The 27,075-nt window shown below is 62.4% G+C and overlaps 4 protein-coding genes across 4 annotated transcripts; 1 reads left to right on the top strand and 3 right to left on the bottom strand.

Moving 5' to 3' along the window:
* Positions 1-181: 181 nt before the first annotated feature.
* Positions 182-8,454, bottom strand: DDA1 (DET1 and DDB1 associated 1). Its single transcript, XM_051769259.1, has 6 exons — positions 8,377-8,454; positions 8,179-8,250; positions 5,227-5,307; positions 4,742-4,793; positions 4,294-4,355; positions 182-3,389 (listed from the first exon to the last, which is right to left on the bottom strand). Exons 1-6 carry the CDS (start codon positions 8,452-8,454, stop codon positions 3,279-3,281), a joined length of 456 nt encoding a protein of 151 aa, XP_051625219.1. The 3' UTR covers positions 182-3,278.
* Positions 8,455-9,001: 547 nt separating this feature from the next.
* MRPL34 (mitochondrial ribosomal protein L34) lies at positions 9,002-10,205 on the bottom strand. The gene is made up of 2 exons (XM_051769204.1): positions 9,994-10,205; positions 9,002-9,415 (listed from the first exon to the last, which is right to left on the bottom strand). The coding sequence occupies exons 1-2, from the start codon at positions 10,188-10,190 to the stop codon at positions 9,142-9,144; spliced, it is 471 nt and encodes a 156-aa protein (XP_051625164.1). The 5' UTR covers positions 10,191-10,205; the 3' UTR covers positions 9,002-9,141.
* Positions 10,206-11,147: 942 nt separating this feature from the next.
* ABHD8 (abhydrolase domain containing 8) lies at positions 11,148-19,951 on the top strand. The gene is made up of 5 exons (XM_051769251.1): positions 11,148-11,539; positions 17,736-18,471; positions 19,165-19,335; positions 19,436-19,652; positions 19,802-19,951. Exons 2-5 carry the CDS (start codon positions 17,744-17,746, stop codon positions 19,949-19,951), a joined length of 1,266 nt encoding a protein of 421 aa, XP_051625211.1. The 5' UTR covers positions 11,148-11,539; positions 17,736-17,743.
* A 1,738-nt stretch (positions 19,952-21,689) lies between these two features.
* On the bottom strand, positions 21,690-26,424 carry ANKLE1 (ankyrin repeat and LEM domain containing 1). Its single transcript, XM_051769248.1, has 8 exons — positions 26,414-26,424; positions 25,713-25,812; positions 25,527-25,581; positions 23,523-25,433; positions 23,158-23,320; positions 22,895-23,054; positions 22,428-22,557; positions 21,690-22,103 (listed from the first exon to the last, which is right to left on the bottom strand). The coding sequence occupies exons 1-8, from the start codon at positions 26,422-26,424 to the stop codon at positions 21,934-21,936; spliced, it is 2,700 nt and encodes an 899-aa protein (XP_051625208.1). The 3' UTR covers positions 21,690-21,933.
* Positions 26,425-27,075: the final 651 nt, after the last annotated feature.

The raw sequence follows: 27,075 nt of genomic DNA, 5'->3' as shown, positions 1-27,075 counted from the left end.
GTCAGCCACTGACTCCAACGGCACGTCCTGGCCCCAGCTCCCTGTGGATTCACCTGAAATCCATCCTTCCCCTCCACACTCCCCATCCCTGGCTCTTCCACGGGGACCTTCCCTTGCTGTTCCTCCCCCAGGAACCAAACGGGACCAAGAACCGAGTCAAGGAGTCACCCGACATTCCGGCGGCAGGAAAAGGCTTTTCCCAACTTTTTAATGTTCTAAATGCACCCAGAACACACCCAGTGGCTCCCCCGGGGCGGGAGGAGCTGCTCCTGCACGGATTCACCCTCCCTCCACGCGCCGAGTTCCGAGAAGAGACGCACAATTCAACCAAAACACCCCCAAATTCCCCATCTCGGACAAGTAGCTCGAGTTTTCATTAAAAAAAGCCAGATTTTAGTAAACAATTGGTAACAGAAACAATAAAAATCCCACTGTGCAGACATAGAAAACCCCCGGAGGGTCACGAGATCCCGGGAACGGGAGGAGAAGTCGGAGGAGCCGGGAACTGTACAAACGAGGTGGGCAAAAATCCCAGGTCTGGTGGGGTTTTTTTAAGGGTTTCTCGTTGTTTCAATGCACTAAGGCACCAGGAAGTCACAGTTAGGCAAAGATCTTCCATGGAACATTCCAAGCCGAGACACTCACCGTGGGGACACGGGATCAGAGGGCAGGGGGGGAGAGGGGGCCAGGAAAAAACCTGGAATGAGCTGGAGGAGGAGGAAGGGAGGGAGTGCTGGGGGCAGAGAGGGTGGAGGAGGACAGGCTGTGGGGATCCCAAATCACAGATGGGAGGAGGACAGGCTGTGGGGATCCTAAATTCATGGATGGGATAAGGACAGGCTGCAGGGACCCCAAATCACAGATGGGATGAGGATGGGCTGCAGGGATCCCAAATCCATGGATGGGATAAGGACAGGCTGTAGGGATCCCAAATCCATGGATGGAATGAGGACAGGCTGTAGGGATCCCAAATCCATGGATGGGAGGAGGACAGGCTGCAGGGATCCTAAATTATAGATGGGATGAGGACAGACTGGCAATCACAAATCCATAAAATCCATGGCAAGGATGAGGACAGACTGCAGGGATCCCAAATCCAGGGATGGGATGAGAACCACAAATTCATGAAAGGGTTGAGGACAGACTGTGGGGATCCCAAATCCATGGTTGGGAGGAGGACAGACTGCAGGGATCCCAAATCATAGATGGGATGAGGACAGACTGCAGGGATCCCAAATCCATGGATGGGATGAGGACAGACTGCAGGGATCCCAAATCCATGGATAGGAGGACAGACTGCAGGGATCCCAAATCCATGGATAGGAGGACAGACTGCAGGGATCCCAACCCCTTCCTGCTCGTGCACCAACACCAGAAACCCCAAACCACTCTGGCCCTGGGGTCATTCCTTCCCTGTTTCTCCATCGCTCCCAAACCACTCGGAAAAGGCAACTTTCACCTGCTCCAACCACCTGCGACATTCCCGAGGCTCCCAGCCCGCTCCTCAAGGACACAGAGGGGACACAAGGGGGGTTTAGGCCAGGAAGGAACTGCCAACTCTTTAATGGTGGGTGGCGGGGCCGCCGGCACAGCCCGGATACAGCGCGGAACAGCCCCGGCCCGGCGCACGCTCCGGCTCCGGCCGCTCCTCCTGCCCTCCCTCGGGGCCTGGAGCTCCTCCAAGGACTCCTCACATCCGGCTCGGGGTCATCCCGGTGTCTCACGGTGTGTCCGGAGGGCGGCAGCTCCGGCAGGAATCCTCTTCCCCACGCGGAGACCCCGGGAATGGCCCTCTGGATCTCCCCTCTGGATCTCCCCTCTGGATCTTCGCCCCGGCGCGTCCCGGGTGGCTCCAGGGGGTGGGAAGGGGCCGCCACGGCAGGAAGGGGCCGTTTTCTGAGGCAGGTACGAGGTGCTAAACTACTCGGTGTCCAACTCATTCACAAAGCCGGTGCCTAAAGGGACGTTTGAAATTCCAGCGGGAGCCGCGTCCTGCTCTTCCTAAGGTTCTGCTTCCGGCGCCCCCGGAGGGGACGTGTGGCACCCCTGGGACGGGCAGGGGTGGGGGGGACGGGGCCAGCAGGAACCCTCAAAGCCCCTCGGAGCCAGGCTCTCTCCAGGATCTCCGGGAAAACACCCGTGTGGGTTCCCTGGTGTCGGGGGTTTGTCGACGAGGAAAAAACACAGCTACGAACGCCACAACTTCAGCGGCCAGGGCGGGGATCAGCTCCTCGGGGCGAAGCACACAAGACAGCGGGACTAAGCTACTCCTTTCCTGTCCCCTCCCGGCGACGACGCTCCTTTCCCACGAGTCCTGGGCCTCTGGATCCGCCCGGATGAGCGACAGGTCTCCGTTTGGGCTCCTCTCGGAGCCAGGGAAGGGTTACGGGCGACAGGCACTGAACTGTCACAGCCCGAAGGGGTTGGTGGTCAGCACAGACCATGGAAGCTCACGTTTGATCCACTCCAAGTGCTGCCTTCCCGGCAGGAAAAGCCGCTGTACCACTCTCCAGAGCCGAGGGACGAGGCAGGGGAGCAGCCGGAGGTGCCGAGGCGCTCCCGGAGCAGATCCAGCGGTGCCGACCCCCCTCCATCCCCTCGGCCTCCGCCGGGAGGATCCTTTCATTCCAGCGGAGAAATCACAGGGATCAGGCCGTTCCAGCCCGGGAGAAGGTCGGAATTTGAGAGCCACAAAAGCAACACACCTTTCACTGCAACCCCTGCAGCACCACGGGAGGAGCCTCGTGGGCCAGGCCGGGAGACACGGCCGGGATGGAGCTGCCAAGGAATCTGCTCCCATCAACACCCCCCTCGGCGGCACCCGGGGCTGGTTTGGAATATTTGAGGCCCACAATTATGGCTGGATGGGGAACACCCGGAGGAGTGAACCCCTTGGAATAGGTCGGCGGTGAAGGGACCGCCCCGGGAGGTCGCAGGGAGCAGATCCCACTGATCCACTCGGTGGGATTTTTTGGGAAGGAGGGACTGAGGTTCTGCTGCGTGGGCTGCCCGGTCCCACCGCTGCCCCGTGAGCTCGGGGGGCATAAATAAAAAAAAACAACAACAAAAAAAAAAAAACCAACTGGAGGAGGAGGAGGAGGAGGGGGGAGAGGGGAAGAAAAAACCCAAAATAAATACATTGGCTCCCGTGGAGTCAGAAGTGGTTTGGGCTGCGCCGTGGGGAGGGGGGAGAGAAGGAGGGGGGAGAGGGGCCAAATGTACACACGTGGAGACAGAGCGGGAAGCGCTGGGAGGAGCGGAGGGAGAGCCGGGGCTCTCTAAGTGTCCTCGTTCATGTCCTGGCTGTCTGTCCGAGCGATTTTCCGCGGAGGCGCCGAGTTCTCCCCCTCGATCTCCACCTGCTCCTGGTCTCGCTTCTTCGCCGCATTCTGGGGGCACAGAGGGACCCCCGTGAGACCCCCCAGGCCCTGCATCCCACCTGCATCCCGCTGGGAATGAGGGATCCCTGTGAGCCCCTGAGAGCCCTGCATCCCACTGGGAATGAGCCCCCCCAAGCCCTGCATCCCACCTGCATCCCGCTGGGAATGAGGGATCCCCGTGAGACCCCCCAGGCCCTGCATCCCACCAGGAATGAGGGACCCCCCTGAGCTCCTCCAGGTCCTGCATCCCACTGGGAATGAGGGACCCCTGTGAGCCCCCCCGAGCCCTGCATCCCACCTGCATCCCACTGGGAATGAGGGACCCCAGGCCCTGCATCCCACCAGGAATGAGGGACCCCCATGAGCCCCCCAAGGCCCTGCATCCCATCAGGAATGAGGGATCCCCGTGAGCCCCCCCAGGCCCTGCATCCCACTGGGAATGAGGGACCCCTGTGAGCCCCCCCAGGCCCTGCATCCCACCAGGAATGAGGCACCTGAACTTCCCAAACCTCCCAAACCCCTGAGCTTCCCAAACCTCCCGAATCCTTGTCACACACAGACATTTCCTTTTCAGCCTCCCCATTCCTTCTGATTTCCCCTCTCCCCGTGTTTTCCTCCCCCTCTGCCCTGCCCCTGGTCACACCAGGGGGATGGTTCCACCATGGAACTGGGCATTCCCAAATTCCAGGCTAAACCTGGAGTTAACTGAGCTTTTTTTATGTCCCTTACATTCCAAAACAAATCAGGTTTTTCCTTCATTTCCAAGTGCTGGGCAGAGCCAGAACCTCCTCACACCCTCTTTGCTGAGCTGCTCCCACTTTACTTTAACTAACCCTCAATATTTTGATGATTCTTCAGCCCAATTAAGCCCCAATCAAGCCAAAACATGAATATTAAAGCCTCAAAAAGGTACCTTTTTGTCCCACTGCTGGTGTAAATAACGCAAGAGGATATTTGTCTTTTCTGTTACTATGACTAAAAAAAAAAACACACAAAAAGAGAGAAAAACACACCAGGGTCATTTTAAAGACAAGTCTCAAACCATTTTAACTCTCAAACATTTTAACCCTCAAACCATTTTAACCCTCAAACCATTTTAACCCTCAAACCATTTTAACCCTCAAACCATTTTAACCCTCAAACATTTTAACCCTTAAACATTTTAACCCTTAAACATTCTAACCCTCAAACATTTTAACCCTCAAACCACTTTAACCCCCAAACCATTTTAACCCTCAAACCATTTTAACCCTCAAACCACTTTAAACCACTTAAGTTTCAAACAAAGGAGATTATACACGTGATTTTTTTAATATCAGACCAGCATGAAATCACTTAAAAAATGGGATTTTAACACTCACTTTGTTCAGAGGGAAATTCTCTCGTGGGCAGATAAACTGATGGGCGTCTGTTCTGTAGCAGAATTAGAGCAAAGACAGTAAAAAAGGGGATTTCTTTTTGTTTTTTAACCCAAACCTGAAATGCCCACATAATGGGCCAGAAATTCTCTGTGTAATTCTCTAATAACACATCATATAAAGAATTATTTATTACATGTTATATTGTTTTAAATTCTCTAATATTATTCTCTCCATATAAATCTATAATAACACATAACATAATGGACATAACTTGTGATTCCATCCAGCCCATTTTTACCCATTTTCCAGGACACAAGCCCTGGAATTCAGGGATTTACTCCCAGATGAAGCCCCAGAGCCGTGTGGAAGTTCCATGGGGGGTTTTCCTTGCCAAGCCCAGCTGCTCCACCCTCATTTAAATTTCTTTCTCCCTTAATTTCCCCTCCTTTCCCCCCCCAATCCCTGGGATTTTTGGGAATACTCACGGATGCTTTACACACGGAATCCGCATGGAACCTGCTGAAGTTGCTTTTGTTGTACACTGGTAACCCCTTCAAAAAATCTGCCTGGAAACACCAAAAACAAAGGTGAGGAGAAAGGAGGGATGTTCCCAGGAGGAGCTGAGGGAGGCTCTGGGATCCCGTGGAACCCATCCCAAACTCCCTGTGCCAGGCAAACCAATCCCAAAATTCAGGAACTGAGTTCAAAAAGCTGCTCATTAAAGGTGTTTGGGCACAACAAACCAGTTGTCCTTTATATATAATATAATAATATATCACGTATTCTACCTTATATAATAAGTTGTAATTATGTATTACACATTCTGTATTATTATATTGTATATTATATAAAATACTAATTCCTATTATTTTTATATTGATTCCTATTATTTTATGTTAACTCCTATCCTTTTATATTAACTCCTATTATTTTTGTATTAATTCCTATTATTTTTATATTAATTACTATTATTTTATATTAATTCCTATTTTTATATTAATTCCTATTATTTTTATATTAATTCCTATTTTTATATTAATTCCTATTATTTTATAGTAACTCCTATTTTTATATTAATTCCTATTATTTTATAGTAACTCCTATTTTTATATAAATTCCGATTATTTTTATATTAATTCCTATTTTTATATTAATTCCTATTATTTTTATATTAATTCCTATTTTTATATTAATTCCTATTATTTTTATATTAATTCCTATTTTTATATCAATTCCTATTATTTTCTATTAACTCCTATTTTTATATTAATTCTGATTATTTTTATATTAATTCCTATTTTAATATTAGTTATAATTGTTTCATATTAATTCCTATTATTTTTATATTAATTCCGATTATTTTTATATTAACTCCTATTATTTCCTGGGTCACTAACCCACCCTCCTGAACCAACCCTGCTGCAGAAGGCCCCGTTCCAGCCCTGGGAGAGCAGGAAAAGGCCTGGAATTGCCTGGAGTTGTATCCCTGGATCCTGAGCCCCGGCCAGTCCCCGAGTGCAACGATCCCAAACCACCAGCCCGGGGGTCAGGGCTGTGTTTGCACACCCAGGGCAGGGGACAGTGTCACACAGGGACAGTGTCACACGGGGGAAAGTCCCCTCTGCCACTGGTTAACCAGGGAAATCCCACCCCAGCCAACCCTCCGGGGGGGAAAACCAGGAAAACCCATCCCAGTCAACCCTCTGGGGGGGGAAAACCAGGAAAACCAGGGAAATCCCACCCCAGCCAACCCTCCCAGAGGGGAAAACCAGGATCCAAACCAGGGAAATCCCACCCCAGCCAACCCTCCAGGAGGGGAAATCCAGGATCCAAAGGGAGCAGCCACCCCCTTCCCTTTGGGGAAAGGCAGAACCCCAAAAAACCAACAGCAAAAATCATGGAACTCTGGCTCCCCTGAGATTTGGGAATGTCCCGTGTCCCTCAGCTGCCTGGAAGGTGCCAGGCCTTGACTAAAAGCAGGAAAATGGGGAAAAAAAACCCCCCCAAATCTCTGGGCCGTGGTCTCAGGTTTGGGAAGGAACTGGGAAGAGGGGGACACACACACAGGGCTCTGTCCCACGGGGTGGGACACAGGGGGAGTGGGAGAGGAAATCCATGGACATGGGCTGGGAATCCATGCCTGAGCTGGCAGCAGGGGGGCTCCTGGGCAGGGGGACACACGGACACGGGACATGGGGACACAGGGACATGGGGACATCTGGGCATGGGGACACAGGGACACACGGGACATGGGGACACGGGGACATGGGGACACATGGACACAGGGACACGTGGGCATGGGGACACACGGACACAGGGACATGGGGACACAGGAACACCTGGGCATGGGGACACATGGACACAGGGACATGGGGACACTGGGACACCTGGGCATGGGAACATGGGGATATCTGGACATGGGGACACATGGACATCTGGACATAGGGATGTGGGGACACCTGGGCATGGAGACTATGGGGACATTGGGACACCTGCACAGAGAGCCCATGGGGACACCTCCCCCAAACCCCCTCCCAGGGGATCATTCTGGGGTTCGGGGGCCCCCCCAGCCATGGTGGGGAACAGTCGGTACCCCAAAGTGCCTCCCCAAAAAAGATCAGAAGGGGGGAACCCCCCCCAGCCTGGGGTGCCCCAGCCCCCCCTTAGCCCCCCACCTCACAACCCTTAATAATGCACAACCCCCACACCCCTCAACCCTGAGGGTGGGAGCCCCAAAAACCCCCAAACCCCTCAACCCTTAAGGACCTACAACCCCCGCCCCATAGGGTGGGAACCCCTAAACCCCCCAAACCCCTCAGACCTCAAATCCTTAAGAACCTCTGCAAATCCTTAAGGATGTAGAACCCCCACACCCCAATCCCTAAGGACGGGACCCCCACACACGCCCACAGCCCCCCCAAACCCCTTCAGAGCCCCCCCCCCAAGCCTCCTCAGACCTCAAAACCCCCTCACTCCTCAGCCTCCACTAATTCTTAAGAATATACAACCTCCCTACTCCCACCCCTAAGGGAGGGAACACCTCCACACCCCTCAAGCCCCCCCAAACCCCCTCAGTCCCCCCAAACCCCCTCAGCCCCACCGCCCCCCCAAAATCCTTAAGAACGTACAAACCCCCGCAACCCCACCCCTGAGGGCGGGACTCCCGCACACCCCTCAACCCCCCCAATCCCCTCAGCTCTTCCCAACCCCCTCAGTCCCCCCAAACCCCCCTCACACCCCCCGTCCCACCCCCAGGCCCCTCAGCCCCACCGCCCCCGCCGCGGCCCGGGCGGGCGCGGGCCCCGCAGGCCCGGAGGCGGGCGCAGCCCCCGGGCGCGGCGGCGCGGGGCCGTGCGGTGGCGCGGAGCCGGTGGTGGGGCCCCCCGGGTGGCGGTGGCGGGGCCGGGGCCGCGCTCGGGGCGGGGGGTCTCACGTACCATCTTCGCCGCCGCCGCCGGGAGGAGCCGCCCGGGCCCGCCCACTGCCGCCACCGCCCGCCCCGCGCGCCCCTATTGGCCCCCGCCTCTGCGCCGCGCGCTCCTATTGGACACCGAGCCCGTCAATCATGGCGCGTCGGGGTTCGGTTGAGGCAGGAAGTGCCCGAGCGGAAGGGTGGGGTGCGCCGCTGCAGGGACCCGGATGCGGCGCCGCGGGGCGTGATGGGCGTCGTAGTTCGGGGGGTCGTTCAACCCCTTTATGAGGGCGCTGCTCATTAGCGGTGCTAATGAGAATCACAGAATCAACCAGGTTGGAAGAGGCCTCCGAGATCATCCAGTCCAACTCATGACCCAACACCACCTTGTCACCAGGTGCCACATCCAGTCTCTCCTCAAACCCCCCCAAGGATGGTCACTTCACCATGTCCCTGAGCAGCCCTTTCCAAGGCCTGATGCCAAGAACTTCTTCCTAATGTCCAACCTAATCCCATCCCCACCCCAGAGCTGCTGCTGAGAGCCAGGACCCTGAGCCTGGAGCACCTCAGGGGGCCAGAGCAGAAAAGGGCAGAGGTGCAGTGTGAACTAAACCCAAATTCCCTCCTTAATTCCACTCCCACTGTCCCTCTGAATCCTTCCATCCTTCCACAGCATCCCTCCCCAGCAGCTGTGACCCCAGATTCCCTCTCCCCGTTAAGTTTTCCACCATAATTAGTGCAGGGAACCGAGGAGAGAGGCTCAACCACACTTTGGGTGTTTATCCCGGGACAACCACGAAATCCCGGGACAAACACGAGCGAAACCAGCCACAATTTACAACTCGAGAAACAACTTAAATGCACACTTTAAGAAGCAATTTAAATTTACAGTTTAAGGCCTGACCAAAGCCCCGGGGACAACCCCCGGGCACCACCCCCTGAGCTCAGCCGGACCATCCCGAACTCCCGGCGGGTTCGGGGCCGTCCCTCAGTGGCTCAGCGACTTCCTGCCCTTGAGCATCCGGCGCAGGATCACGGCGATGCCGCCGGGGGTGCTGATCCTCCGGATCCAGCCGTGCGTCTTCTTGCGCTTCCTGTTGTTGGGCTGGTACTCGTTCCCTCGGGCTTTGCCGCGGAGCTGCTGGAACCTCCAGGGAGCCCCCGGCAGGCGGGAGAGGGCGGGGGGGTGGCCGGGGAGGAGCTCCGGGGAGTTCGGAAGGAGCGGGAAGGGGCAGGGGAGGGCGCGCTGGAGCAGGGAAAACCTGGGAGGAAAAGGGAGGAAGATAAAAGAGTGAGGAGGGGTAGAGCTGGGGAATAACGGAATAGAACCATGGAAAGGACGTTGGTATCTGTCGAGCCCAGCACCGCCAAGGTCACCACGAACCCTGTCCCCAAGGGCCACATCCGCGTGTTTTATGGACACCCCCAGGGATGACGACCCCGGGCGGTGTTTCCCAGTGCTTTACATCCCTTTTCCATGAGGGAATTCCCACAATGTCCCACCTGACCCTCCCCTGGCACAGCTGGAGGCCGTTCCCTCTCCTCCTGTCCCTTGTTCCCTGGGAGCAGAGCCCGACACCCCCCGGCTCCCCCCTCCTGTCAGGGGGTCGCAGAGCCAGAAGGTCCCCCCCGAGCCTCCTTTTCTCCAGGCTGAGCCCCCCCAGCTCCCTCAGCCGCTCCTGCTGCTCCAGCCCCTTCCCCAGCTCCCTCAGCCGCTCTCCATCAGCCCTGACCCCCCACACCCCTCCCGCCGCCCCGGCCCGCTCTCCCCTCGCTGTCCCGCCGCTCTCCCGAGGGTTTCACCCCCCGCTGTCCCCCCGGGCAGCGGCACCGTCGGTACCTGCGGCCCCACACCGGGCCCAGCGCCGCCATCGCGCCCCGCCCGCCAACAACGCCGCTGCCCATTGGCTCCTTCCTGCCGGCCAATCGCAACCGGCGCCGCCCGCAAGGGCTGACGGGGGTTGTGGTCCCTGGGAGCTCGCCCCGCTGTTTCCATGGCAACGGCCCCACCGCGGCCTGGTCGCCACCGCGGCACATCGACCCCCTGGTTGTCCCCCCTTGTTGTCCCCAGCGCTGTCACGACGTGCAGCGCAATACACAGGCACCGGGGAGACCCTTCCAGTGCCGAAAGGGGCTCCTGGAGAGCTGGAGAGGGACTTGGGACAAGGAGGGACAGGACACAGGGAATGGCTTCCCACTGGCAGAGGGCAGGGTTGAATGGGATACTGGGAAGGAATTCTTCCCTGTGAGGGTGGTGAGGTCCTGGCACAGGTTGCCCAGAGAAGCTGTGGCTGTCCCATCCCTGGAAGTGTCCAAAGCCAGGTTGGATGGGGCTTGGAGCAACCTGGGATAGTGGGAGGTGTCCCTGCCCATGGCAGGCAGTGGCACTGGATGGACTTTAAGGTCCCTTCCCACCCAAACCATTCTGAGATTCTGTGATTGCTTTTCTGGACCGATCCCAGCTGTATCCCAAGAGCAGGCACAGCTCTGGGCTTTTCCCCTGTTGGACTTTGTGTCCCGGCAGAAATCGGCCCGTCAGGGTGAGGGAATGCGGCTCAGCCATCCCAAAATGTGAAAACAAACCAAAAACCATCCCTGATCTCGTGTGTGTCCTCCTCTCACAGCCCAGCGGGCTTTTGGTGCTCAGACACCGGTGCTGAGCCCCGACACACTCATGGCCCTGCCGTGCCCATGGCACCGACACACTCGTGGCCTCTGGGAAGCCACAAACACCAGAATGTTCGGAAAACAAGCTAAAAAAGGACCTCTGTCCCTCATCCCACTGGAAGAGCCAAATCTCGGAGCGGCTCCCAGCCCTCCCATCCCTATCCAGCCCCCATCCTTGTCTAGCCCCCCATTCCTGGCCCCCCAACCCAGTCCAACCCCCCCATCCCTCTCCAGCTCCCCCATCCCTGTCCCCCCATCCCTGTGCAGCCCCTCCATCCCTCTCCTCCACCCCTGTCGGTCCCCCCCCGGGGCTGTGCCAGGCAGGGATGTGACTGGCAGATCCCCGCGTCCGTCACACGCGGGTCCCTCCTCCTTAGGAGGGATTTCAGGGGCTTTCCATGGCTACAGCCTCCAAGGACAAACAGCCCCCCAAAGCCCCCGAGCCCCGGCCATGAAGCTGCCGGGGGGGAAAAGATGGAAGGAGGGGTTTCGGTGGGAAGCAGGTGAGCGGAGCTGAAGGGATCGCTCCATCCCGCCCTCCGGGCGGCCCCCAAAAAATTGGATTTAGAGGGTTTAGAGGAGCTGCACAGCCGAGCGGCGCCGGCGTCCTGCTCCCACCGCCTCGGGCATCGCCTCCTCTCCCTCTCCTTCGGCCTCCTGCGGGATTTAAACCTTTTATTCGCCTCCTCGACCTCCGACAACCCTCGGCGATAAATGAGGTGAGCGGCCCCTTCTCCCTCTCTGTGGTGGTGGAGGGCACGTCCTGACGGGGAGGGGGGGGAGGAAGGGTCTCTGCTGGGGGAGGGGGAGCAAAATGGCCAAAAAACGTGGGATTTTTTTCCAACGGGAAGGGATCTGAGAGGCGCTCGGATTGCAGGGAGCTGGCAGCTCCACTGGATTGCGGGGAGAGAGGGAGAGGAGCCACAGCAGCGCTTGTGCTTCAATAACCTGGTTCCCTTCGGCGCGGCTGGAGCGGGGGGTTAATAATCCTGGAAATCAAACTTAAGGAAGGCTCCCCCCGTGATGCAATGGCACCGAAGGATTGCTGGCTCTGCCCGAGGCCCCGCTGTCTCCGTGCGTGTCAAATCCGCCCGGAATTTCGGCTGGGGAGCGAGGGGGGCACCTGCCCGCGCTTGGCTGCCTCCAGTGCCTCCTTCCCGAGCCTCCTTCCACGGTTCCTCCCAGGGATCCAGCCGGCTCCGCTGCGGCTCTGCGGCGGGAGCTGGAGCGATCCCCGCGGAAATCCAGGCGGGATTTAGGTGGCACAGGAGGTCAGGCGCAGGTTACTCCGCTGCGCGGTGCGGAATCTTTTGTGTCTCAAGGTCTTCGTCCTTCCGAAAGGGAGCGGGGGGAGGAGGCGGCCGGCGCTGTGCCTTGGGGATGTCCCCTTCCCCTGCTCCCCTTTCCCAGCCCTGTGCCTTAAAGATGTCCCCTTTCCCTGCTCCCCTTTCCCAGCCCTGTACCTTGGGGATGTCCCCTTTCCCAGCCCTGTACCTTAAAGATGTCCCCTGTCCTTGCTCCCCTTTCCCAGTCCTGTGCCTTAAAGATGTCCCCTTCCCCTGCTCCCCTTTCCCAGCCCTGTACCTTAAAGATGTCCCCTTTCCCTGCTCCCCTTTCCCAGCCCTGTGCCGTATGGATGCTCCCCTTTCCCTTCCCTTTGCCTTACGGATATTCCCCTTTTCCTGCCCTGTTCCTTATGGATGCTCTCTTTTCCCTGCTTCCCTTTCCCTGCTCTGTGCCTCAGGGATGCTCCCCTTTCCCTTCCCTTTGCCTTATGGATGCTCCTGTTTCCCTACTGGATGCTCCCCTTTCCCCGCTCCCCTTTCCCTTCCCTGTCCCTCATGGACACTCTCCTTTCCCTCACAAGCCATTCCCTGCCTGAACACAATTTATCCACGTCCCCTGGGATCCGCGGGGCAGTCCCAGGACCAGTCCATCCCAGTCCATCCCAGTCCATCCCCCTCTCCAGCTGCATCCCTGAGGATTTTCATGGCTGGCTGTTTGTCCCCCAGCTACACCCTTCCTGACCCCTGGTAACACTCCTCTAATTGTATCTGGACAGGGAAGCCTGGCGTGGAAGAATAAATCCAGCTGAAGTGGGTTTTCCCGTTTTTTTTTCTGGGGGGAATTTTGCTTCCCAGGGCTGAGATCAGGCAGCCCAAAGATTTTCTTGCATTTCTCTGCGCTCGGTGCTTGAACAAACCTGCTCTGGTGCATTTGATGCTGCAGTTTCTGCACTTTGCCGAGAGGGAAGGACTGGGAGAGGGTGGGAAGAGCAGGATAACATTTGCCTATTCCTCAGGAGGGTCGTGTGTCATCATTAACGCCCGGGAGCCCCCGGGGGGGAAGGGATTAGAGCCCAACAAATTGTTCTGGCAGGTGGGACTGGGGCTGCAGCACAGCTCCTGCTCCTCTCCGGAGCTTCCCCTCCGAGGATCTGCAAGGAATCAGCAGATTCCGAGTCCCTGCTGCTCCCTGAGAGGATGCAGGGCTCTGGGCTGGGAGGGGATGGGGGTGCTGAGGGGATTTTGGGGACGTTCAAGGCCGTGGGTTCTGGCACCAACTCCCTGTGGGAAACGTTGCTCTTGGTTTGTTTATTGGGATGAAATGTTTCCCAGGACTTCTCTTGGCAGGGGTCAGTGGTCTCCCTGAGGAGGAGGAGGAGGAGGAGATTTTGGTCACTCCCAGCCCCCTGGATGTTTGGGATATTGGCTGTCCCCAGTGGTCTGTGCAGGGCAGGGCCCAGGGAGGGCAGGGGCTCTTTGGGGCAGGGTAACTCTTCCCTGCTGGAATGGCAATGGAAGAGCCAGCTTGGCTGGTCCATCCTGGTGTGGCTGTGTGACCATGGTGTGGTGGCACAGGCGTGGGCACTGCCCTGATACACCACACCGGGGCTCAGGGCCAGCCCCACGGGCTCAGTGTCAGCCCCATGACCCCTGTGTCAGGCCTGTGGGCTCAGGATTAGCCCCACATCCCCTGTGTCACCCCAGGGAACCCCATGGACCCCTTGGATGCTCCTGTGCCAGCCCCACGGAGTCTGTGTCATTCCCACATCTCCTGTGTCACTCCCATGTTCCCTGTATCATTCTCATGTTCCCTGTGTCATTCCCATGTGTCCTGTGTCATTCCCATGTTCCCTGTGTCATTCCCATGTTCCCCATGTCATTCCCATGGACTCCGTGTCATTCCCACATCTCCTGTGTCACTCTCATGTCCCCCATGTCATTCCCATGGACTCTGTGTCCTTCCCATGTTTCCTGTGTGACTCCCATTCATTCCCATGTCCCCCTGTGTCACTCGATGTCCCCCGTGTCATTCCCATGGACCCTGTGTCACCCCACATTCTTGTGTCAGCTCCATGGATTCTATGTCACTCCCATGTTGCCCGTGCCATCCCCACATCCCTGTGCCATCCCCACATCCCTGTGCCATCCCCCCATCCCCTGTGCCATCCCCACATCCCTGTGCCATCCCCCCATCCCCTGTGCCATCCCCCCATCCCCTGTGCCATCCCCCATCCCCTGTGCCATCCCCCATCCCTGTGCCAGCCCCACATCCCTGTGCCAGCCCCATGTCCCTGCCTGTCACGTTCCCCCCTCAGCCTCTCCTCCCTCCTGGCTGCCACATCCCATCTCGTCCCCCGTTTCCCGGCCGTGCCACGGTCCCTCCCCGTGGTACCAAAGCCGAGGCTCTGCAGCCCCGAAGTAGGTCAGGAAGTTGTTTTTCCCCCAGCCAGGTTATTCCTCCCAGCCAGGGAACTCCACACGGATGCCCCGGGACTAGGGCTGGGGCTGAATCCCGGGATCCTTCCCCAGCATCCCTCGGACATCCCATCCCTTCTGGGAGCGCTTTCCTGGGGGCAGGTGGGATTTATTCTGGGGGGGCACCACGATGCGGGTACGGCCTCGGGGCGATGCCACCGCCTTGCCAAGCCCTCGGGACAGGGATGGGACGGATCCCAGGGCAGGATCCCACCGTGCCTGACTCATTGTTGTGCCTGGCCTTATGTAACCGGTGCCGAAATCCCGCTCCCAGCCGGGAGCGGCGGTGGAGGGAGCCGGGATGGGGGGAAGCAGCTCGTCGCCATGGTTACCCGCAGCCCTGCAAAGTTCCTCGCATCCATCTGCTTTCATTTCCAGCCCCTTTCATCTCGCCCGGGGAACATCCCTGGATGTTTCTGGCTGCCTGCTCGGCGGCAGACGGAGCGCTGGGTTCGAGGAGGTGTGTGGGAGGTGGGAGACGGGAATCTTTTGCTTCCTGGCCCCAAAACAAGGCCCGACACGGAGCTGCTTCACCTCCCGTCCCTCCCGCTCCCACGAACGCCCCCGGCCGGGATGAGCTCCGTGTTGTCCCTGGAAGTGTTCGGAAGGCGGGTGTGGATGTGGCACTCGGGGACACGGCTCCGTGGTGCTGCTGAATGGTTGGATTCCATCACCTCAGAGGGCTTTTCCAACCTTAAGGATTCCACGATTCCGTGATTTGGTTGCTCAGATAAAGGTCAGGGACGGCCACATCCTGGGCTGTGATCTCCAGCCTGGGGGTATCCCAGTGGATACCCCCCTTGGAGTGGGATCCCCCTTTGGATACCCCCCTTGGAGTGGAATCCCCCTTCGGATACCCCCCTTGGAGTGGGATCCCCCTTCGGATACCCCCCTTGGAGTGGGATCCCCCTTCGGATACCCCCCTTGGAGTGGGATCCCCCTTTGGATACCCCCCTTGGAGTGGGATCCCCCTCTGGCAGAGGGATCCAGGCTCCTGCCCAGCGACAGGGATGCCGGGGGGCAGCTCCAAGGCTGGAGCCTGAGCCCCTGGATGTGCCTGCAGAGCTCCTGGCTGCCAGAGCCTTCCAGCAGATCAATTCTGGGAATGAACAGGAGGGACTAATTGAGTTAATCCCGAGGAGTTAATCAATGTCGGGGCGGGCTGGCCAGGGCTCCTGGTTATAATCCACACCGACATCCCCGGGACCTTGTGGAGTGGGGGCTCAGTGCCAGGACAGGCTTTGTGGGGATCCATGGGCTGATACCTGGGGCTGTGTGGAATGCAGGGGCTCAGGGGCTGCCTCAGTTCCCGTCTGCCTGTTTTCTGCCCATCCCATCCCTCTGTTCAGCATTCCCAGCTCAGAGTTCAGGGCCCAAGAGCCTCCCAAGGCTGGCACAGAGCACGGGCAGTGCAAGGGCAGCCGGGCATCCTCCAGCCGGGGCTCCAGCCAGGCTGGTGCCAGTTCCTTGGGCCCAGCTCCCAACTGGAAGCACAACTTCTGCCAGCCAGCTCTGGATTTGGCTTCTCCTTCCCAGGGCTCCAAGACCTCCAAGCTCAGCAGCTTGGATGGGTCCATCCCTGGAGCACCCAGGGAGCCAGAGGGCTCTCGGTGCAGCCGGATCCTGCACGGATGGGTTTGTGTCCAGGAAGAGGTTATTGATCCCACAGAGAGCTGGGCCTGCCCTGCCCAGTGCCAGGGGAGCCCCAAAGGAGAAGGAGCCCCCAGGCCCAGCTCTGCTCATTCCCAATCCCTACATCCAGGACCCAATCCTGGTGGTGTATGTGTGGGAGTCAGGACACTGTGCCCGGCAGAGCTGGGTGAGAATCAAACACTGGCTGCTGTTCCCAGGGCTGGCAGCACTCCCTGGATAAACCACCCTGGCCTTGCCAAGGGAACAGTTACCAGCCTGGCCTGCCTGGAGCAAACAGGCTGGTTTTCCTGGGAAAACCCTCGAGCAGGGGGTTGTGCTGGGGCTGGAGCAGCCGGGAGCCTGTCCAGTCCCTGGGTGTGTTTGGGTCCGTGGGGGTCACTGAGGAGGGTCTGGTGTTGGCATTCCCAGATGGAATGAGTGCTAAAATCCATGGAGAGGGACCCCTGCACTCCCATCCTGCCCCCTTTTCCTTGGCATGATCTGCCAGCCCGGTGCTTGTGACCCTGTCAGGCTGCTCAGGGGAGCTGAGGGGCTGCTCCTGAAGGATCACTGGGATTTACCCATTAAATTCCCAGCTGGGAACACGCTTCTCCTCCTCCAGGGGGGTGGCAGTGGGTGCCCCGTGCCCCCTCCTGCAGGCCCAGCCCTTTGCACGGCGCCCGCTCCGCTTCTCTGCCCGCTGGCATCAATAATTCACCGTGTTTTGCCTCATCAATAATTAACACCCTCCCGGCTGCCATCCAGGGACCTTCCAGCCCCTCTGGCACCGCCGGGCTCCAGGCCTGGCATCGGTGTCCCTGCTGCCACCAGCCTCCCCCCTCCCCAGGCTCGGTGGTCCCCCCCTCCACAGCCCCTCCCAAAGCCAAGGAATGAGCCCTGGGGACACCAAGGGCAGTGTCACATCCCCCCCAGCCCATGTGGGGATGTGGGAGGGGGTTCCCCCCCCCGTCCTTCTCTTGCTGTGGTTTGTGGAGTGGTTTTAATTAAATCCTTCATCTCCCGTCGCTGTCATTCCCACCTCGCTGCTGGATCGGTGGTTCAGGCTCGAGACGTGTGTGTATATATATTTAATTGGTATAAATAATGCATCCCCGGCGCTGACTCTTCCCTTCGCTCCATATTTGGTGCTAAAAAGAGAGTTTTTTGCCTCAAACAGGCTTTTCTTTCCGTGTTTCTCCCCTCGGTCAGAGCAGATCCCTCCTCGGGGGGCTGCGATTGCGTGACGGGGGCTGCTGGGTGACAAGGGCATGGCCCGGACAGGGAATGCTGGATCCCTGAGGGATCTGACCCCTCAGCCCAGGCACAGGAGGCTGAGCAGGGCTGTGATTTTGGGGAGCATCACCATCACCCCAAAGGCGTCCCCATCCTGTGCCACCACGGCTCTTCCCGGGGCCAGCAGCGAAGGAGAGGGGTCAGGGCTGTCCCTGCTCCCCTGAGCCCCAGCCAGGACCCCTCTGGGTGCTGGAGCCGCCGCCTGACCCCCCTGTTCCCCCCTCTGCAGGGAGCATAATGCTGAACAGCATCACCGATGGGCTCCTGTGCTGCCTCATGGGCAAAACCACCAACGCCGTGGGGCCGCTGGACAGCGTTGAGTCCGGCGACGGCTACAGCTTCGTGGAGGTGAAGCCGGGGCGGATCCTGCGGGTCAGGCACAGCGTTCCCGCCCGGCCGGCCCCGGAGGAGCCCGAGGAGGCGCAGCCGGAGCGGGGGGTGGTTCACTGCAAGCGCCGCATCACCCTGTACCGCAACGGGCAGCTGGTGATCGAGAACCTGGGCGACGCCGTGCGCTCCGAGATCCTGCCCTGCCCCGGCGGCGCGGCCGAGCCCGGCGGCACCGTGGAGCTGGAGCTGGCCGAGGCGGCCGGCCAGGCCCCGGCGGGGACGCCGGGATGCGGCGCCCGGGACGCGGCGCCCGGGAAGCGCCGCAGGCGCAAGCCCAAGAGGGTGGTGAACATCGACTGCAGGAAGCGGATCACGAGCTGCAAGGGGACGCACGGCGACGTGGTGCTGTTCTTCATCCACGGCGTGGGCGGCTCCCTGGACATCTGGAAGGAGCAGCTGGACTTCTTTACCAAGCTGGGCTACGAGGTGGTGGCCCCGGACCTGGCGGGGCACGGCTGCAGCTCGGCCCCCCAGATCGCCGCCGCCTACACCTTCTACGCCCTGGCCGAGGACATGAGGGCCGTGTTCAAGCGCTACGCCAAGAAGAGGAACATCCTGATAGGACATTCCTACGGGTAAGGGGCCTGGAGAAGGGATGGATCCACCCCCCTCCCCGTCCCCTCCGACAGATCCCACGCCTCGGGGGCGTGGGGGGTTCCTGTTCTGGGTTTATCCCTCAGTTCTGATCTCCTACATCCTCCTGGGGGGTGTCCCTGGGCCCAGCTAATCCCAGAGCCTGGCCTCTGGTGGGGAAGCTGGCGGAGCACGGCCTATAAATAGGGTAAGCCCAAGAAAGTCAATTAGACAGACACTAAGCAGTGCCTGGGAGGAGAGGGAGCTGGAGCCGGCTTGGAGACGGGCAGGATTAGAGCAGGACAAGGCTGGGTCAGGCTGGCGGGCACCCAAGTGGGTCCCAGCACCCTGCTCTGCTCTGGGCAGGAGTGAGAGCCCCAGCTCAGCCCTTCTGCTGGGGGGTTGGTGTCCCCCGCCCCAGAAAGGGGGAGAACAAAGGGGTGTAGCCACGGATCCCTGGGATCACAGAATCCTGGAATGGTTTTGGTGGGAAGGGACCTTAAAGCCCACCCAGTCCCACCCCCCTGCCGTGGCCAGGGACACCTCCCACTAGCCCAGGTCACTCCAAGCCCCATCCAGCCTGGCCTTGGACACTGCCAAGGCTGGGGCAGCCACAGCTTCTCTGGGCAGCCTGTGCCAGGCCCTCCCCACCGCGGGGGTCAGGGCGTGGTCCCCATGTCTGTCTGTCCCCACAGGGTGTCCTTCTGCACCTTCCTGGCCCACGAGTACCCAGACCTGGTGCATAAGGTGATCATGATCAACGGCGGGGGCCCCACGGCGCTGGAGCCCAGCCTGTGCTCCATCTTCAACATGCCCACGTGTGTCCTGCACTGCCTGTCCCCCTGCCTGGCCTGGAGCTTCCTCAAGTGAGTGGCCCCGCTGGCGAGGGGCAGGGCTGGGGCAGGGATGCCTCATCCTTCCCCCCGCGCCCCCCAGGCCGGGCTGACCCCCGGCTCCCTCCCGCAGGGCCGGCTTTGCCCGCCAAGGTGCCAAAGAGAAGCAGCTGCTGAAGGAAGGCAACGCCTTCAACGTCTCGTCCTTCGTGCTGCGGGCCATGATGAGCGGGCAGTACTGGCCCGAGGGGGACGAGGTGTACCACGCCGAGCTGGCCGTGCCCGTGCTCCTGGTCCACGGCATGCACGACAAGTTCGTCCCGGTGGAGGAGGACCAGAGGATGGCCGAGGTACGGGGCGGGGTGAGAGGCTGAGCTCGGCCTCGGAGGTCTTTTGGTGTGGATCCTGTGGGTGGGGCCGGGGGCGGATCGCCCGGGGGAGGATCACCTGGGGGACTCCTCCCAGCACTGACCCTGTGCCACCACCCCCCCTCCCGCAGATCCTGCTGATCGCCTTCCTGAAGGTGATCGACGAGGGCAGCCACATGGTGATGATGGAGTGCCCCGAGACGGTGAACACGCTGCTCCACGAGTTCGTCCTGTGGGAGCCCGAGACGCCAGCTGGGGACGGGCACGGGGAGAAGAAATAAGGCAGCGGGACACGGAGACCGGGCTGCTCCCATGGGAGAGATGTTTCGGAGCGCAGAGGGGTTTGTGAGAGCGGAGGGGCTCCGGGGGCTGCCCTCGTCGGGAGCGCAGCCCGTTTGGTTTCCCGGCCGTGCCGGAGGTTGCAGGGGGAGCAGGGAGGCTCCCCCAGGGCAGGGAGTGCAGGGCCGGCAGCGGGAACACGGCAGACCTGGTCCCCAACCCTGCGGGGACGGCGCTGGAGCGTCTTCATCCTGTTCCTTTGTAGTGTTATTTTCCTCACGCAGCGACACCTCCGGGGATGGTCCCACCCGCGGCACAACGGGAAGGACTCGCAGGGGCTCCAGGAGGGCCGGAGGACCTGAGCTGGGATTGCTTTGAAGGGGAAGCCAAAGGCTCTTCGGCCTCAGCAGCGGGATTTGCCTCTCGAGCCACCCGGGAGGATGGGACGGCCACGTCCCGGCTTCGAGGGCTCCTCGTGGATGGCAGCAGCTCCTGCACGGAGGATGAGGAGGTGTCCTGCCTCCATGGGCACGGCCAGGACCACGGTGGGACCGGCCTGGCTGTGGCAGGGCCGAGCCTGAGCTCTCCCACGTCCCCCCCCCGCGGTCCCCCCTCCATCGCTTCAGGTCCCGCAGCGCTTCTGCAGAGCCCCCGCTCCCCCTCCCGCTGCCGCGGCCCCCCCGGAGCCACCCCCACCCCTGTCCCGAGCCACCCACCTTCCCCAGCTCCTCCTCGGCTCCGGGACCCACCACAAACTCCCCCTGGGGTCACCCCTGTCCCCCCAGCGCTGGGGGAGCAGCAATACCCTGTCCCGTGGCCGCTGTGTCCGTCCCTCCCGACGGCTCCCGGGTGGATCCACAGGGTCTCGGAGCAACACGGGAGTGAGGAAGGAGACCAGGGCCACCTGATCCCAACAGACACCATCACTGACACTGTTCTGTACATAACCCATCACCTCCCACCCCTGTGCTTCCCATCCCGCTGCCGGGAGCTGGGCAGGGCGGAGGAGGTACCCGGGAGGTGCCATCTCAGCTTCCCGGGGCTCCTGGAAAACCGGGAGGACGCTGTTCCCGAGGGCAGGCCCAGCCTCGCCCGCCCCACTCCTGCTTCGTTTGCCCCTCACTCCCCCCATCTAAACCAAAGAAACGACGAGTCCCACGGAAACCTCGACCTCAGCCCCCATCCCACCCGGCCCCCCTGCCCTGAACGGGGCTGGCACCGCACCCAGGCACCCCCGGGGGGCTCAGGGGGGTCCTCCTGGGCAGGGCTGCTCCCACCAGAGCTGGGATCACCCTGCAAAGCACCTTCCCCGGGGCTGAGCCCACCCTTGCCCCCAAAATGAGGGATGTGGAAGAGGAAGGGTCCACCAGACCCCGAGTGACGTGTCCCCTGCGCCCCCTCTGCCAGTGCCTGCCCTTCCCACTGCTGTCTCATAATGAGAATTTTAAGCCCCCTGGGTTCAGATCATCTCCCTCTGCCCCCTCCCACCCCATCCTGCCCAGGGAGAGACCCCCCAGCACACCCCGGGGCTGCAGAGGGTGCCCAGAAACGCCACCAAACGTCCCCCAGACACGGCTCTGCCCCCGCCGTGCCCCCCCTCCCCGGCCAGCCGGGGGTCGCAGCTCTGCCAGCTCTGTCCCCCACGGGCTCTGTCCCCACATCGCTTGTGCTAAAGCCGAGGCAAACGCACACGGAACCCGCCGCCGCCGCGTTAGTGCCATTCCACCCAGTAAAGCCGTGCTACAGCCCAGCCGCGTCCGACTGCCTGCTGGGGACGGGGGTGGGTCCTTCTCCTTGTCCCCGTGCACGGCGGAGCAGGGATGCGAATCTCCAGGAATCTCCCACAACTGGGAATTCTTCAGGCAAACCCAGCCCCGCAGCGATTTATTGATCACCCGGCCGGGGGAATAGAAAAACAGAAACAAACCTTCGCAGCGGTCACGACATAAAAGCTGCCCCCCCACCACCCTCCCCCCGAGCACTGTCACCTCCCCGGGATGTCCCCGGGCCGGAGCTGCCGCTCGCCCTCGGCCAGGAAGATGCTCATGGCCCGGTACAACATGTGCACCCCCAGGCGCCGGCGCCGCTCGGGCGCCCAGCCCGCGGCCACGCCGTAGCAGTGCCCCTTGCGCTGGTTGGTGAGGGTCTGCAGGCCTGTGGGGAGGGGGACAGCACCCACGGGGGCAGGGTCAGCACCCACGGACCCGGCCCCCTGCTCCCCACCAGCACCCACAGCCCTGTGAGGACAGAGGTAGCCCCACACCCCCCCACCATCACCCACCCCCAGGCAGCTTTTCCCACTGGAAATGGGGGGATCGGGGGCTGGGCCAGACCCTGCCCTGAGAACTGGGAATCCCAAAGTCCCCAGGGTGGGCTGCACCCCCCTCCATGACCCCCCTGCAGCCCCCGGCTCCTGCAGGGGTGGCAGAGGGGCTGTGCTGGGGGTCGGGGCAGCCCCAGGATCCCCCCCCCGCTCACCCAGCGCCTCCACCATGCAGCCCTCCCTCGTGTAGGCCTCTGCCGGGACCCTGTTCTGGAAGCAGAGCACGGACACGACGCCGTGTCCGCTCTCCCAGATCTCCAGGATGCGCCGCACCTTGGGGCAGCCCTGGGGACAGCGGGGGCCGTCAGCAGGGCCACCAGTGCCCAGCACAGCCCTCGTGCCCATACCCATGGTCCCCAGCCCCCCCTTTATGCCCATCACCATGGCCATGCCTCAAGCCCCCAGTGCAGCCCCCCCACATCCCTCACCGTGGTCCCCAGCCCCTTGTGCCCATCCCCACGGCCTCAAGCCCCCCATGGAAGCCCCCCATGCCCATCCCCACAGCACTCAGCCCCCCCCAGTGCAGCTCTCACACCCCTCCCCACAGCCTCGTGCCCCCCATGCCCATCCCCACAGCCCCCAGCCCCCCACGCCCACCCCCCCGGCCCCCAGCCCTCCCCACCCGCCGTGTCCCTGCCCGGTGCTGGCCCAGGGCCTCGGCCAGGTGGCAGTAGGGCCTGGCCCGGGTGCCCTTGCCCACGTAGAACACGGCGCTGACGAAGGTCTGGAAGCATTGGGTGGGGCTCAGGTGGGGGCAGCGCTGGGGCAGGTCCTGGGTGGTCCTGGGGGTGCAAACCCCTCCTCAGAGCCTCGATGCCTCGCAGGGCAACACAGCCAGTCCTCCCCCGGGCCCTGCTGGCACAGGGCACGGCGCCGTGGCCCTACCTGGGGTCGAGGAGGAGGTAGTTGAAGCTGGACTTGAGCAGCCCTTCCCGCCAGCGCCGGCCGCGGTCGGGACGCTCGAACTGCCGCGCCAGCGCCAGCTCGTCCTGGGCACAGTCGGGGATGTGGCCAGTCCTCAGCGCAGCCACCAGCTCCGGGCTGTGCCCTGGGGGGGCCGTGCCAGCATTGGGGACCACCGTGAGCCTCGTGGCTGTAGCCATGGGCTCAGTGTAGCCCCCCGTGCCCATCACCATGGGCTCAGTGCAGCCCCCCGTGCCCATCACCACAGCCCCCAACCCCCACGGGGAGCTGCCAGGCCGGATGGGAACCCCGGGGTGGGTCCCCCGGGATGGGATGCCCAGACTCACTCCCCGGCTCCCCGCCGTGCCCCGTGCCCAGCTCCCGCAGCCGCCGCCGGTAGAGCCCCCGGGTGAGGTCGGTGACGGGTCCCGGGTCCTCCCCCAGCTCCCACAGCTGCCGCCGCAGACTTTGGTCCGAGAGGGGCCCTGGTGACACCGGGGACACTCGGCCATCCCGGCCCGGGGCGTCCTCGGGGGTGGGGGTGGCCCCTGTGCCGGGACTGTGACACTCGGGGGGTGACAGTCCCTGCCCCTCGTCCTCTCGACGCCCCCCGGAGCAGTGGGGGCCACAGCCGGGGGGTGACAGTGGCACGGACGGGGTGCCCAGGTCCCCCCCGGCACTGCTGGATGCTTGTGGGGCCAGAAGGCACCTGGAGCTCCCGTGGGGCCACTGGAACTGGGGCGTCCCCGAGGGCAAGTGGCACTGCCACCCAGAGCCACCCTCCAGCACCCCGGGGTGGGGGGAGCCCCGAGGGCCTGATGGGGGATTCGGAGGGGGCCCGGGGTCCCCAGGGCACAGCAGGACCGTGAGGCTGGAGCCGGGGGAGCTGCCGACCCCCCCCGGGGGTGAACTGGGGGCTCCGGGCAGGATCTGGGTGTCTTCCAAAGAGTCTGTCCCCTCTCCGCCCTCCCCGGACACATCCTCGTCCCGCGGGGTGACACAGTGTCCCGGGGGGGTGGCAGGGTCCCTGGGGACCCCCCGGGGGGATCTGATCCTGGGGGGTCTCCGGGGCATCGGCAGCGTCCCGTTGAAGAGGGAGGAGGAAGAGGAGGAGGAGGAGGAGTTGAGCCGCTCTGCCACCGCCCGGAGGCGGCTCCTGGTCCTGGGGGTGATGTGGCGGTGCCCGGGGGGCTCCTGGCCCCGGGGGGTGACATCCCCGGCGGTGACACCGGCCGGGCTGCGAGGGGACCGCGGGGTGCAGGGCGGGGACCCCCGGAGGTTGCAGCCCTGGAGCCGGGCAAGCAGCTCCCCCACATCACCCGCGCCTGGGCCCCCCCCAGAGCGAGGGGCTGCCCCGGAGCCCCCCCAGAAACCCCCACCCTGAGCCCGCTCCGCGCGGGGGGGGCTGGCAGGGGGCAGCTCCCGGGGGGCAGCTCCCGTTGGGGAGGGGGCTGCACCCCCTCCCAGCCCCCCGGCTGCCCGGGGCAGGGGGGAACAGTGGGGCTGAGCCCCCCGGCCCCCCCCGGCCTCGCTGGGCTCCAGGGTCCCCAGGGCAGTGACAAAGCACTCAGTGGCACTGCTGCTGTCCCCAGGGCTGTCAGGGTCCCCAGGGCTGTCAGGGTCCCCAGGGCTGCCGGGGTCCCACCCCCCAACTCCCATCTTGGGCACCACCCCCCCCATTTTGGGGGCAGCACCCCCCACCCCTCCCCAGGGGCCACCGGGGCGGTGCTGAGGGCTGTCACTGTCACCAGGGCTCGGGGACATCCTGGAGCAGCTGCTCAGGCCACAGCAGGGCAGGGGGGCTCTGTGTCCCCCCAAGGTCCTGCTGCAGCACTGAGGGTCCCTCAGGGACCCACCGGGGCCAAACTGGGGGCAGGGGACACGGATGTCCCCAACACTGGGCTGGGGGGGAGCCCAGGGGGGTGGTCCTGTCCTTCCCCCCCCAGGCCAGCTCGGGGGTCCCTCCTGGAGCTCGTCCCTGTCCCAGAGCAGTGTGCTGGAGGCCAGGGGCTGGGGGGGCACAGCAGAGCCCCTGGGGTCCCCCTGGAGCCATGGGGGGAGGGCCAGGGGCTCTGGGGCACGGCCCTGCCACAGCGGGGGGACACAGCGGCCCCCCAGCTCCTGCTCCTCCAGGAGGGACCTGCGGGTGCTGCTGAGGGGTCCGGCCTCGGAATTGTCCTCAGGGAACCCAGGGGAGACGCTGCCGTCGGAGTCATCCTCGGTCAGGAAGGACAGGGCCCTCCTGTGCCCCCCCGGGGCTGGGGACAGGGACGGGAATCAGTGCCCAGCCCAAACTGGGGGGCTGGGTGGGACCCCCAAGCCCAGCCAAGGGGGCACCCAGGGGACCTCACCCTCCACGAGGGGCCAGCCCTGCTCCAGCACCACATCCACGGCCTGTTTTCCATCCTGCGGGGAGGGGACATCGCTGTCACTGCCGCCAGGGCCACCACGGGGTGACACAGCTCCCCCCCACCACCGACGAGGAGGGTCCCGTGGGTGCTGTCCCCGTGCCCGGGGCTGTCCCTGGCCCCGCTCACCTGGTCCCGCAGGTGCCCCCGTTCCCGCAGGAGGAGCCCGAGGCACCGGCGGCACCCCCGGGCCGCGGCCTCGTGGAGCGGCGTCAGCTCCCGGGAACGCCTGGAGGGTGGGATCAGGAGCGGGGGTCACCCCCAGCCCGGGCCGCAGGTCAAGGAAGGTCACGGCCCCCCCCGGGGGTCACACAAGTGCCACCACCCCGCAGCGGGGCTCCAGCACCATCGGGGGGGACCCTGCGTGGCCCCGGCAGGTCCCCGGTGTTGGGGTCCCCCCCGTGGTGCAGCACTCCCCCCTGTACCGGTATCCCCCCTGTCCCGGTGTCCCCCCAGTCCCGGTGCGTTCCCCTTGTCCAGGTGTCACCCCCCGGTCCCGGTGTCCCCTCCCGGCCCCAGTGTGTGCACCCTGGTCCCGGTGCTCCCACTCCGGTCCCGGTGTCCCCCCGTGCCACCCCCGATCCCGGTATCGGTCCCGGTATCCCCCCCGTGTCCCGGTGTGCCCCCGTTTCCCCCCCGTCCCGGTATTCCCTCTGGATCCCAGTGTCCCCCCCCGGTATCCCGGTATTCCCCGGTGTCCCCCCGCTGTCCCCCCTGGATCCCGGTGTCCCCCCGGTATCCCGGTATTCCCCAGTGTCCCTCCTGGATTCCAGTGTCCCCCCGGTATTCCCCGCTGTCCCCCCTGGATCCCCCCGCTGTCCCCCCCTTACGTTCCGCTCATCCCGCCCCGCGCACGTTCGAACCCCCCGCGCCGCCGCTCATTGGCTGGCGAGGAGCCAATGGGAGCCGGTCGAGGGCGACCACACCCACCTCCAACCAGTGACGTATTACCGGGGAGGCGGAGCCAAAGCGCTCCGTGCCCCCGCCCCCTGAACCTCAGCGCCCCCCAGCGGCCGGCGCCGGTATCTCCCAGCACCAGCGCTCCCAGTGCTCCCAGTGCCTGCACCAGTGCTCCCAGTGCCTGCACCAGTGCTCCCAGTGCTTCCCCGTGCTCCCAGTGCCTGCACCGGTGCTCCCAGTGCCTCCCAGTGCTCCCAGTGCCTGCACCAGTGCTTCCCAGTGACTGCACCAGTGCTTCCCAGTGACTGCACCAGTGCTTCCCAGTGACTGCACCAGTGCTCCCGGTGCCTCCCAGTGCTCCCAGTGCCTGCACCAGTGCTCCCAGTGCCTGCACCGGTGCTCCCAGTGCTTCCCAGTGCTCCCAGTGCCTGCACCAGTGCCTCTCAGTGCTTCCCAGTGCTCCCAGTGCTTCCCAGTGCTCCCGGTGCCTGCACCAGTGCTCCCAGTGCCCTGAACGAGCACCACCCAGTGCCTCCCAGAACTCCTCACCAACTCTACCCAGCACCTCCCAAAACCCTTCCCCAGCAGCACC

This window comes from Manacus candei, unplaced genomic scaffold (genome assembly GCF_025592945.1).
Source record: "Manacus candei isolate 608988 ecotype Guabito, Panama unplaced genomic scaffold, ASM2559294v1 h1tg000106l, whole genome shotgun sequence".
Taxonomy (NCBI): Eukaryota; Metazoa; Chordata; class Aves; order Passeriformes; family Pipridae; genus Manacus; species Manacus candei.
This window is presented reverse-complemented; position numbering and strand designations above follow the sequence as displayed.